Raw genomic sequence first — 13,256 nt, 5'->3', positions numbered from 1 at the left:
ATCGAAATATTGGGACACTTGTTCTACTTGTCTGACCGATGCTTTACCTGTACTACTGAAATGTGTACAGCATCGAGCAAAGTTCAACCCTTCCTCTTAGGTAGAAAATTTTCTCACGTGGAAAATGACGATGGAGGAGGAGGCTCCATATATATAGGCCATATATTAATGTATAAAAGTTTAGACGAGAAAATTTGAAAATTAATTAATTCAAAATTGCTTGAATTATTTTAAAACTAGCACTTCGGTAAATTAATTTCCTGGTACTTATTAAAATATTCAAAGATTAAAATTAGGCCGGCTTTTTATCTCGTTACAGACATTATCCAAAGTGAAACTCGAGTATTTTTCCTACATCAGAAATTACAAGAGTGGCGATACACTTCTCGGATGACAAATTTCGTCGCGGTGTCATAAAGAATGCGATGCAATTTTATCCTGATATTTTATCCTCTTGAAAAGCGTGCTGCGAATAGATACATTCAACTCGTGACAGGGCTTAACCAGGTCGAAAAAATGTCAGCGTTTTACAAGGGTTTACGGTTACTCTTCGAGAGGGAAAACTCTTCTAGCATTATGCTCACATTTCACGCTGCACTTTTCCACTGGCTAAAATTAGATTTTTCACGAGGAGAAATTTCGTAAAATAGAACGAGGGAACGTTGGGAACAAGGAAATCGGAAGTTGTCGATGAAAATCCTGTAGGAGTGATCTTCTAAATTCCCTGCATCCCGATAAGACCCGATCGGAAACAGCGAAGCTGCCAATCAAATCTCTCTCGTTCGACTGACGTATCCATTTCGCGTAACCCTGAATGTTCCTGGATTAAATCGAATCGGCTAGAACGTTCGACGACACAAATAAAATGCAAAACACGGCATTTGCATTTAATTGAAACACTCGTTATACAAAATTTCTCGTTCGAGAGTTAATAATTCTGACGCTGTTTGATTATACTTGTTAATGTAAAAATATGGATACGCGTTCTAGTTATTTTAATATCGAGTGCATTTGAATCTTTTCCTTTTTTACAAGGCAAATCTATATAATTTTTATGAAAATAATTCGAAATTCAGCACGCATTCCTCGGTGAATTATCGAGCCTGAGGTGTTAAGTAGGAGGATCGAAGTTTTAATGCATTTCGAGGTCACCGACAGAAACCTTCACCCTCGATTCATTGCGAGGCAAGTTCGAACCCCGGCTCGACCCTTAATTGATCCTTCGATTCCCATCTCGGATTCCGAGCTGTCTTCGGACAAAGAGAGGAGAGAAGCAGGGATGAAGGGTTACCGCAAACTTGTACGAGCCAGCGACTTTATTAACGTGTGCAAGGTGACGAAGCGTGGCAGATAAACCTGTACAAAAGCGAGACCCGAAACTGGGTCATCGCAAGTTGGATGTATAACACAGCTACCATTTCCACAAATGCACCTCGACCAGACAGTTACAAGCGTGAAAACGAAATAAAACGAGCACTAGTCGGGATTTAATCGATTGTCATTACTCTGCGGGTAGGGTTCGATCGATACAAGCAAATACCAATAGGTATTTTTCGATATCAAATAGGATAACGTATACAGTTGTTGATCGCTATATAAAGATTGACCCTTTTCCTAAAAAAGGAAGAAACATATAATGAGTTTCTGAACCTTCGGACGGCGGACCATGAAGAGAGGCCGCCACAAGACGGCGGACCACGGAGAGAGCTCCAATTTCAATTTAATTTTGAATTTTATATTATTTTTAGAGGTTAAATAATAAAATATAATTATCTGTAGCAGTTCGAATACTTGTCTCGAATAAAATTATAATTAAAATTAAATATTATTTTCATTAATTAGTTTTTGAAACGTGTTTGCCTTACGAAACCACAGTAAAGAAATAAAAGCTCTAATAAGAAACCAGAGAAATCATAATGGCTTCCTAAGATTATTTTAAAATGCCAGAGAAATTGATTTTTCTTTGGTAAATCAAAGGGTGTGATTGAATCATTGGACAGATTCTTAGATTAAATATGAAGCAGAGATGGATACCGTGTTAACACAAGCTTTCAACATGATCAATCTTAGTCTATGAGATCGAAGATGACCGATTTGCTTGTTCCTGTCTTGTACCGTAATGTTTATTTTGCTTGGTAATCTTCGCGCTATCATAATTCCCTCAATTCTTTTTGAATACTACTCGCGTCGTTTATTATTACAAAATTAACATCTTCCCTCGCATTTTTAAATATTAAACGGAGCGTAAAATCAATCTGCAATTACAAAGCTTGAAACAATAACGAATAATACGCGAATAATCCTATCGTATCGACGTTTTATTAGTTTTTCAACGAATTGAAAACCGTCTGTTATAAAAAAAATAAAATTATTATGTAATATAAATAACAGACTACGCTACGAGATACGATAGAATTTCAACGTTATTTGAGCTTGACACTTGAAATTCAACAAAGAGAAAAAATATAAAATTGAAAATCTGAAATTCCTCGACAGAATGCAAACAGATTTCATGTTTTTAAATTGTAAAATATCGCAAATTTCATATTAAAAGCTTCAAGTTTTATACTATTACTTTCTAATATTTTGGAGCAAAGAATAGGCTCGCTATTTCGGGCAGATTTTCTTCTCGAATGAAAAGAGTTCCAAGAAATCTCTGCCTCTTTAGGTTCCTGATCAAAGACCTGGCCTAGATTCGGCTCGTTCAGATTTTTAAGGCGATCACAGATCCTTCGAGGTACATTCAGGAACCATTGGAAATCTGATCAGAGATTATGACATTTTTCACGACTTTTGTCAACGAAGAAAATTCATTTTTCATTTCAACTCCAACATTTTCACTTGATTTCAATTGATACTTGTTTGAACAGCAATGTACACACGTAGGCGGTTTACATAATCTCTTTTAAACGAAACGCCATCATCGAATACACAATCGTGGTGAACGTTACCAAGCGAAATAACAATGTGTCCATTCAGCTGGCCGAGAAAATGGAACTGTCATTTTCCCTATTTCCTGGTGTCGTCCACTATTCTTTAATCTCTTGGAAAAGGTAAACAGTACGTTTAAAGAGAGTCTGAACGAGTGACAAGATGAAGTATAATAATTCATCTCCCAGATTGAACGTCTACTTTTAGCTCGTTCGAATTATCCTAAATTATTCAAAGTACATGCCCGTCGATCATGATTGAAGGATTAAAATCAAGTTTCTCTCGGAACATTCGAAATTCCCAATCCCTGTTTGAAAGATTAATCGTCTCGTGCTATTTTCATTCTTTCGGTGTCTATCAGAAAGTGTAACGAAACGGTCTCTCTCCGTTTTCCGATCGAGAAGAAAAGAATTTAATCGAAACATTCCAAGAAGGTTTGGCCAATTAAGAACACGATTAAATTCGGGATCAATCAGAGATCACAGGAAGTAATTCCTTGCTAGAAGTGTTGAGAAATCGATGGATACATTTAAAGAATAAAAAGACTCTTTCGAATGGATCTGAAGTGTGATAGAAAATTAGCTAGTTACATCTCATTAAGGCTAACGAGCTTTTCCTGCATCCTTAATGAAACTCTCGTTTATCCTCTCGAGTGAAATGTATTTTTCCGACGAATTTTCCTATGAATATTTTTCACATAACCGAAGATGCAACTAGAATTTTCTCCGACGCGATAGTTCCTGCGAAAATAAGCTTCGACGGTGCAAGATTCAGTTGATAAACGAGCCGTGACGGTGGAAATTTTTCAACGTCACCTCGAAAATACTTAGAGGATCTTCGTATATAATCCACCAAATGAAAGACTGAAATTCTGTAAATACTTTAGGTACTTTTCATTTAAAAATACAATTCTTCGGTGCTATTGATAAATTATAGATTGATCTAGTTTGCCTCTCAACGAGCTTCGAAGATTCATGAACACTGAGGGAAACGACTTGATGGAACATCGTTGCAACGAATGCACCGACATGAATAGAAATTCGTGGCGATTCGTATGCACATATAGGCCTGAATGAGGCAATCTTTCTTCCAGAGCGTTGCCCCACGATAGTCTACAATAAAATCCTCCTTATTACCCGTTGCGCATCGCTCGCGTTACACACGCCAACTTTCTACATCGTTCCTTCAACAAAATCACTGTAGATTCATTCTACCTCCACTTACAATTTACGTGAAATTTTTCGAAATTTTCTCCGTGATCTACTTTTCTCCACGGATTTAACGTTGCGCGACATCCGTTCGGGGGAGCGTGACAGTTTTCAAGTGTAGGTAGATCGACGGGGTGACAAAATGGAACTGTACGTGTATAGTGGTAGCCATTTACGGCACGTATAAATGCAGCTAATGGTTTCGCGACGTCATTGAAAATGGTAGTCGAGCCAACTTCCATGGAACAGATGGTGTTCATCAACAAAGAACGTCAAGTGTTTCAAATCTTATTTTAAGTTTTATACTTTTGTAAATATTGGGTCATTGAATATGAAACTCGACAAATTGTAAATAAATTTCTGTAATTGGCAGAAACAATGTGTTATCAATCGGTAATGATTTTACTGGCGACGTGGTTTTAATTAACGAATTGTAAAACAAGTACAACTAATAAATTGTAATGATTAAATACAGTAATTTCTGAGTTTTGCAAAAATATAATAATCTATATTATTACACTTTGACTGCCACACTAAAGACGTTGAAAATTTCATTAAATATTACTTTTATTACTTTTCAATAATTAATAAGCAAATATGAGGTGAAATTTTTTTGTTAAAAGATATAGTGTACGTTTCATTAGCTCCTCAAATTGAAATATAATAATTGAAATAATCTTTTGTCTTCACAAATGTTATGTATATTATCTTTAAAATACTTCATTATATTTTTATCCATAATTTCAAGTATCAATTAAATAAGTCAAAGAATTCCTAATAATATGAGTAATGGATTCCTATTGAAATTCAAGTGTCACCCACATATGGATCACATGGCAGTCAGTGTTAAGGTAGGTACATCAAAAAATTGTTTCAGCTAATTAATTGGACCAAATTTTATGAAATATAATAAATATCCTAGAAGAGATTTATGCACAAGGATGATCAGGCTTCCATTGTCTCGATAAGAAGAATGTATTTTAGAAAACAATTGAGTTCCCTCCCTAAAGAAGAGGGTTCGTTTATTCCTTTCGACTGTTGCTTTCGATGTCCATTATCCGTCGGCGCATAAATTCAAGCTGACGATGCAATTTATTATCCCGCAAACAAATACGGCGAACCAATGAATATTCATCGAAATTACCGATCGGCCTAGCCTTTCGTTACCCGTTGCACGTCGAGCGGAAAATCGTTTACGCCGAATAATTTAAATTCCCGTCTGAAACGAAACTCGCTGGATTTTGCGGAAAGAAGGTAGCGAAAGGGAAATTACTCTACCAATCAGCCGACCACGAAAGCTTCCATAATCTCTATAATCTGTCTCTATAACCTTCATCGATACATTGGACGGTTCATTTTTAACCCCTTCGATATTTTATTCTGCAACTATTAGATGCAATTCAGAGAGCAGGTTAATTAAATTCGGAATATCGAGTGAAAGAAAATAAGATTGCAAAATAGGAGTAATCCGGTGAAACGGTCATCCTGATTGCTGATTTCTTCGATAAATAGTTGGCCAATTTACAAGCTGCGCCGGCGGCAGTTGCAACGAATTTACCCGAGCTAACTTCTCCACCCTATAATCACCTGCATCGGGTCATAGGTGACAGAAGCTACCAACTTCCCCCGAACCGCAGGCATAGCCTGAAACCCCATCAATTCGTTTCGCTGAAATTCGATCTGGAAGAGGAGAAATTTTTCTCGAAAAACAGACAATTTACAATTTCTTCTTCCCGCAATAAACTTAATATAACATCACCGTCGAAGCGCGAGAAATGGAAAGATTTTCCTCCAAAATCAAGCAATAAAGTCTGCAAGGAGAAATATTAAAAATGATTTTCGAATCTCCTTTCCTCCTCTGCTCTCCGAGAATATGAGAATACAAATGCGACCATCTGGAATTTATAGCCTGGTAAGAACTTCATCGAACAACGATGTCTCATCGCAGAATGCGCGAATAAAGAGCAACGAAAAATATTTTTCACCGTCAAGTCACGCGAAACTACTCGAGAACGAAGGGGAAACCTTTGATACGAGGAAGATCTTTGAGAAAGGAAATAATAACAGACCTTTGAACCATCGAACTCTATTTTCAACGAGAAAATATTTTCACTGAAGCTGACGTCGAAAATAATCAAGGGAAGATACATTCAGCATCGGTGAAGGGAAAAAATCGTGCTCGAGTAATGCGCGAGAACAGAAGACCGCGATCATCAATCAGAATCTTTATCAAGCAGCGGTGTTTTATTGTTCGAGAAGAAAGGAACAACGGAAGGATATTTCTTCGAGGATATCGTCCGTCAAAAGTGTTTCGTCGAGTGTAAGATAAAGAGACAAGGTCCGAAGGCTTTGCGAAGTACAACGCGGCATTTACGAGATTATTTAAATGCACGATGAATTACTACCATGGGAGAGGTAGAAAAAAAGTTCTTTAAACTTTACCGTCCCAGGAGTGACATTTTGTAAAATCGAACAGAAGGACTTAAGGAATAATAATTCAGAGCCACTCTAGGATTTTGAAAAAATCGAAATATTTTTTTTGTTTAAAAGGTGCCTTAATGTCTTAAAAATGATATGGCAAAAGATTATGGGTGGGAAAAATCTCTAAGTAATCGAATTTCGAAGAATACCGTAGAATCATCGATTTCGCGTAGATCTTTAGCCAGCCTTCACTTCCCCGGGACCGTGACAATTCTGTGACAATGGCAATTAGGGTTGGTTCGCTTCGAGGAGGATCTTGAGAGAAAAAGTGGAACGAGTTAAGGGGCGGCAATTCGTACCCTCGCAATTCCAGCTTTCAGGGAGAAAGACGTTTTTAGAAATACGTTCCATTAAGAATAATTGCAGGGCATTAACTATGTACGCTAAGAACTACAGTGGGTGATCAGATTATTAGAGCCACGATATGAAAAATCGGTTTTTCGAGTATTTTATATATAAAATAACAAAAATTCCGTTTAAGAATTTCATTTAACAATTAATAATATTTATGTAAAATCATCAATTTAATAATTTAATCACCCACTGTATATCAGTGTGACGAGCGAGGGAAGAAAATAATTCCATTTCTTCGATTATGGTTATTTATTAATCTTGATCAAACGCTTTTTCGTTATCTTCAGCCAGAAAAGTTTCAAGTTCTCCAATAGGATATTTAATAAAATGAACAGCGAAATAACTGTCGCAATTACACGGTGAATCGAGAAAGAAGTATCTCCGGAATTATCTTGTCTGTGGAAAGTGCAGGCGGGTAACGTTTTACTAAAGCATTATAAGAAATGTCTGTGTTACGTTTCCTTCGAGGATCGAATGCTTGCCGCGTTATCTCTGGCATCGTGAAAAATGGCCAGAGTAGCGTAGAAAGAAAAGAACATGAATTTGATTCAACGAATATCCATAACGCGTCTGTGCGTTTGATACGCGTGTGAATTGCATTTTATTTAAACGAGAGACGAACGATATACGCGTCGTATAAATATGCGGAATCATGATTTATCGCGTTCGCGAACGAAATTTTATTTGTTTCCCTTTTTATTCGACGTCGGTCGAAATTTTCGTTTGAATATCGCGTCGATGTCGAGCTCGGTTGAGAGCACTTTCGATTTAATTCATTCAACTCGTTCGAATTAAATAACTGTGTAGAGTTAACGAATTTTCCTGATTCATTCGCGAACGAAACGATTCACGAAATTAACGGACGTTCAATGATTTCGAAATGTAAAATACAATTTGTACAGTGGGTGATCAAATTATTAGAGGGATGGTATGAAAAATGGGGTTTTCGTGTTTGCGTAGAAATAGAGCTCTCCTGCTCTATTTAGAGAATTATTTAAAATTATATTCTCTATTTAGAGAATTAATAGCTTGTCTAAAGAATTTCTGCAATTACTGCCTCAATTCTTTTTGCCTTAAAGTTTTTACATTGTGTAACTTTTAATCAATAATTCTCTACTATTAATATACAAAAAATTACTTATAAAAATAAACAAATGCATTTATTATAAATATTTCCACAAATTTTCAATGGGGTTGATGGTCCGAAGAATTTCACTTTTTTCAACTGTGTATCATAATTTTACAAGTATCAATACATCATAAAAAAATAACAAAAACTCTGTTTAACTCGGTTTTCATTTAAGAATGAATGATATTTAGAATAATGATCAATTTATGCGAGTGGCTCTAATAATTTGATTACCCAATGTAAATTTCTATCCAGATGGCAATAATTATCACATAAAGTGGAAAACGTTTTCCGATATTTACCCCCCAAAAAAAGGTTTAGCAATTCGGCGGAGGAGTAGATTCAAAGTGTCGCGTTGCGTCGGAGGGATCGGGACACGAAATCGCGGTTATTCTTCGAAAGATTGGGGAAAAATCGAAGGAATACGAAATCGACGTTCGATAACGTAACGTCGCAAAAAGTCGGGGGTAGACAGAAGAAAAACACTCCATCTGTCCTGGAACTGACGCAAATCTAAGATGATTATCCGTTTAACTGACAAAAGAAAAACACGAATCTTCTATTCTTACATTTCGATCGGAAAAATGACTCAACGGTAGAAAATCTATCGATTTCTTCAATTTTCTAATATACATGTCTCTCTAGGAGGAAATTATTCTTCTACGCAATGATTTATCTAAAATACTCGCGCCAAGATTTTGCAGTTTGAAAATGTCGGAGAGGAATAACTGAGAACTAACTTTCCGACTTTGAATATTCTAGTAAATATCGCAGGTTCCCTTCGTGTTCAGCAATTTTCATGCACGATTGCGGAAATACTTCTATTTCGGTACGTTACAATGCTAGAAAACTTTCCTGTATCTTACTGCAGTCTTTTGTAAAATGCACCATTCGATTTTCCATGACCTGATTCTGAAATTCTTCTCCCCCTTCTTTTTCGTCAAAGTCTCATTTTGGCAAGAGAAATTCTCATATTACTACCATAATCGAGAATCTTAAATTATACCCCGAACCGCAGTATCTTTCGAGAAATTGGAAACACGTGAATCTATATCTCAGACTTCAGAACTCCAGTTGTTTTAATATAAAACGTATAAACAGAGAACAGACTCTTTCCATAAGAAAGAGTCGATTATCGATACCAGCTAAGCGATAGGAAAAAGAAAAAAAATCATCCCCTAACGGTATCAACTTTGTTCCACACGAAAACGTACGAATTTACTTGGTGTTATATGGTGTTCGAAATTAATTAACTAACGGTGTTTAAACACAGCTACGAAATTCGATCGAAACTTTTCTTTTCTCCGGTCGATTAAACGCGTTAGCAACAGTGGAAGAATCGCGAGGAAGTTCCTTGAAAGACGAACCCCTTGCAATAATTCACTTAACACCCTCTATCTCCCTCTGGTTTTGTTTCGCTCCTTGATAAAGCGAGGCGAGAGGCCGATCGCCATTCGGGTTAATTAGTAATCGGGGTCGTGACATCGTTTACACAAAGATTGAAAATTGGCCGTCGTCGCGAATATTCGAGTCACGAAATTTCCATGTTTCCTTTGCCGTCGAATAATCCGACGGATATTCGTTAGGAATGAAACGAACGTGATCGTGTTCTCAAGCGTTAAGCATCGTTAATTAGGCACACCGACGTCTATGTTTGTTTAAGAAGTTCGCAGGAATTTGAAAGTAACGAATACATAGAAGATTCGAAATAAGAGAAGAAATTCTAAGGAAGATGCAATTTTGTAGCATTATTCTTTTACAAAGGAAATTTACGTTCTTCTTATAGATTCGGTGAGCACATTCGTTGCAATTCGTACCATTATTACCTGGATGCTCGTCGACGAGCACTCCGGTTTCCGGTTATCAAAATTCATGACAACCACTCCGAGTGAACACGAATCGACCAAGCATCGAATTTTACCGCGACCTGAATAGTAAAGCTTCGAGAGGAGCCGTTGAAATCGTTCCTAGATACATACCTGATGTTGATTATGTTTCAAAGTAAATATATATTGTATAAGCGCATACCCGGCGTTGTTCAGTTAACATAAATTTGCATGTTTCAATGGAAAATTCGAACTACCCTCAGCTCACTGTAAACCGCTCCGATTAAATAAACTTCGAATGAAAGCGCCAACTTTCCTGACCATCAAATGTAATTAGAAAATTCTTAACAATGCAATGATATCGATACTTTCGGTAAAAGTTTGAGAAATTTCCGAACTTTTAAATTCCATACATTTTAAAAATAAAAAAATGTACAAATTCATAAAAGCTCACTCTGGAATGAAATTTTAATTACGTCAATTGTGAATTGTGTCAAATTTAATTATTACTATTCCAGAATGAAAAATGTTATTCTAGAGTGGGCTTTTGTAGATTTGAATTTAATTTCTTTCAAATTTAATAATATCAAATATTACGAAAAGCAGTTGAATAAATTAATATCAATCGAATGAAATTCTTCGAAAAGAATTTAATCCCATCTCGATTTCACGCTTCACAGCGAACAAAACCGATTTAATGCATTTAATCTGTTCCCATTATCGTACTTTTCAAAAACCGATGCTCAATCGTTCGAATTCATTTAATTATGTTCCAGTGGAAATTACAGTGGAAACGCGAAATGTTTGTTAACTCGACGCGTCTGAATAGGAGGCTTCATGAATATTCAGGCTAGTCGGTCCGAGAATTATTAATATCGCGAGCAAACAGAAAATGTCAGACTCTTAGGCGACCCCTGTACCGTTTGTTCATTTCATAGCGCGAGAATGTATAACGTTCTGCTTGCGAATCTTTGAATGAAGAGTACGTGATAGAAATGCTGACAATTCTACTTGTTCGAGTAGAAAATTTAACCCTTTACACTTGGAGCTACAAGTAGCAACTCGGAACCTTCAAATTATTTCCACAAATTGGTGTACGCGATAGAAATCTCAATTTAACTTATGCAAGTAGAAAATTTTAATCTTCTACCACTCTATCTTTTCATAATAAGAAAATAGAAGTTCGATGTTTTCATCTTGCATAATACGATTGTCATCCAACTATCCAGAAAACGGCAATGTTTTTCGAATTTTCACGCTTCCCTGATTCCGTCCGATGGTATTGCAAGCCTCGATGGCTTGATTGATCTCCCTTAACTTCGCCCACGACATCCCCAGACAACGCGAAAATATGTAACCGTGTATTAAATTGAACCACCGCGAGGTAAAAAGCTTCGCGAATAATTCTTTGACCAAGGGAACAGGATCTTTTTCGAGGAGGAACACTGATAACGCGTAATAAAACGAAGGAATATTACTACTAATGCTACAAAAGAATGTTATCCTTATTTCGCTTTTACTTAGCTCGTAAAAAAAGGAAACGAAGCAAGGATCTTCCTAACGATCCTCCATTTGTTGCACCATTTTTCACCTCTGAACCTTTTGTTTTTAGGTGAACGTTTAAAAAGGATAGGAAGAACAGTACTCACCTCTTTTCTTTCCGCTGTTGCTTCTTCTTCCTGAAGGCTTTCTTGACCCTCAGGAGGAGAAAAGCGGCGCGATCGATGGTCAGGCTCGGTGAAGCCTTGTCGCCGCTCGACATCCTGCGTCCAAGTCCTCCTAACACCTGCACACGACAAGGAAAACATTTATTTTAATAATACAACACGTTTTTTTCACCTTTCTTGATTATGAAAACGTTGATATTTAAAGGATTAAACTCGAGATAAAAAATGTTACTAATGGCGGACCATGGAGAGAGCCCCAATTTTAATCCAACTTCGTGTTTACTTCCTACTCTTTGAGGCACACGATTTTAAAGAAAATAAAAACCCTAGTTGCGCAGAATTTTTTTTTTGAAAAACACGACGATGAATAACTTCAACTTTTCGAGCTGGGTTAAAATATATCCCGTCATGCATAAAAAGCTTTTTAACCCACCTAATCCTAAAGAGTTAAACTCTCCTCTGTTCAATATTTAAATTCGCGTACCAGATAATTTTACACCCTTTACTTTAATTATTAGATAATATTACATCACCGGATTCGATTCGCCACAACGTTTAACGAAATTGAATACGCCCTTCGGGAATAGCTACTGCTAATTAGCAACGTTTAACTCGTAACGTAAATCAAACAGACATATCTGGTTACTTTACAACAACCCATGGCGTAGTAACGTACCCTAAATATCTGATGCTACATGCTCGCCACAATGTTTAACGGATTGAACGTACCACGGAATAGTTCCTGTTAATTAGCGTGCATTCAATACTACGCAACACCTCTAAATATTCGAAGAACTTCGACTCACCGCAATGTTAAATGTTGTTTAATACGCTCATAAATAGTCGCTGTTAATTAAACGAAACAGACAGATTAATCCAACCATGAACTCCGATAACATTTGTAAATTCAAGATAAGAGAAGCACTTCTGAAACGCGAACGTTGATCGTGTGTTACGTTAGAGGATAAATGCTTCGTTCCGTTCAATTAGAACGGCGAGATTCTTCGAGATTGGCGTGTAACCACCGTCAGGTTGTCACATTGGAGCTAATGCGATCATGGAAATCCTCTTCCGTCTTGGTCACCAGAAACGTTACTTCCTAATCCGATTATCTTACGAAAATCCTTTGTTAACACACGAGGAGCGTCGATGACGGGTTACCAGAAGTTTCGACTTAATTTATTAATTAAGAATATATCACGCGAACACTTTACACATTAAACGAACACTTTATCAAAATATCCCATTGATTTACACGCAACCGGAGAGACATGTTACAACTCGCGATGTTGTCTCGTTCACGGGTCACGGTACACTGGCTTGAAATTTCGAACGCTCATCCCCTTGCCTTTGTGTTTATCCTTGACTGAAGCATCAACCTTCAGTTTCCGCTGGTCTATAATCGAGCCGACCTTTCAATTAATTAACAGACAGAAAGGAAAGTTTTCGATGTAAACACTGTCCGGGCGCTGATCATTGTTCGACAATAAAAAATTCATTTTCTCCGAGTGGAACTAGTAGTCGAGCTATTTCTACGTTCGATCGTATTATGCATCAGCTTATACAACACGCAACTGACCAGACTCGAGTTTTATTTCTGAATAGTACTATTTTGTAAACACGAGCCGGCTGTGTCCAGCTTCATTTTCTTAAAAGGACA

At 36.9% G+C, this 13,256-nt stretch overlaps 1 protein-coding gene across 3 annotated transcripts in view; it reads right to left on the bottom strand.

The window, feature by feature from the left end:
- wake (ankyrin repeat and fibronectin type III domain containing protein wide awake) overlaps positions 1 to 13,256 on the bottom strand; it is a 74,511-nt gene that overhangs the window by 45,112 nt on the left and 16,143 nt on the right. For 2 of the 3 annotated variants that reach the window (XM_034324454.2, XM_034324456.2), the window contains exons 2-3: positions 12,403 to 12,992; positions 11,579 to 11,715 (exon numbers count right to left, since the gene is read on the bottom strand). In XM_034324454.2, coding sequence (XP_034180345.2) covers positions 11,579 to 11,691 — 113 coding nt within the window. In that variant the 5' untranslated portion in view covers positions 11,692 to 11,715; positions 12,403 to 12,992. The remainder of the gene's footprint in view (positions 1 to 11,578; positions 11,716 to 12,402; positions 12,993 to 13,256) is intronic. The other variant, XM_034324455.2, reaches the window with a different exon arrangement.

The sequence above is a fragment of the Osmia lignaria genome, chromosome 7 (assembly GCF_051020975.1).
Source record: "Osmia lignaria lignaria isolate PbOS001 chromosome 7, iyOsmLign1, whole genome shotgun sequence".
Taxonomy (NCBI): Eukaryota; Metazoa; Arthropoda; class Insecta; order Hymenoptera; family Megachilidae; genus Osmia; species Osmia lignaria.
The sequence above is the reverse complement of the archived record's forward strand: the minus strand, read 5'-3'. Positions and strand labels throughout refer to the sequence as shown.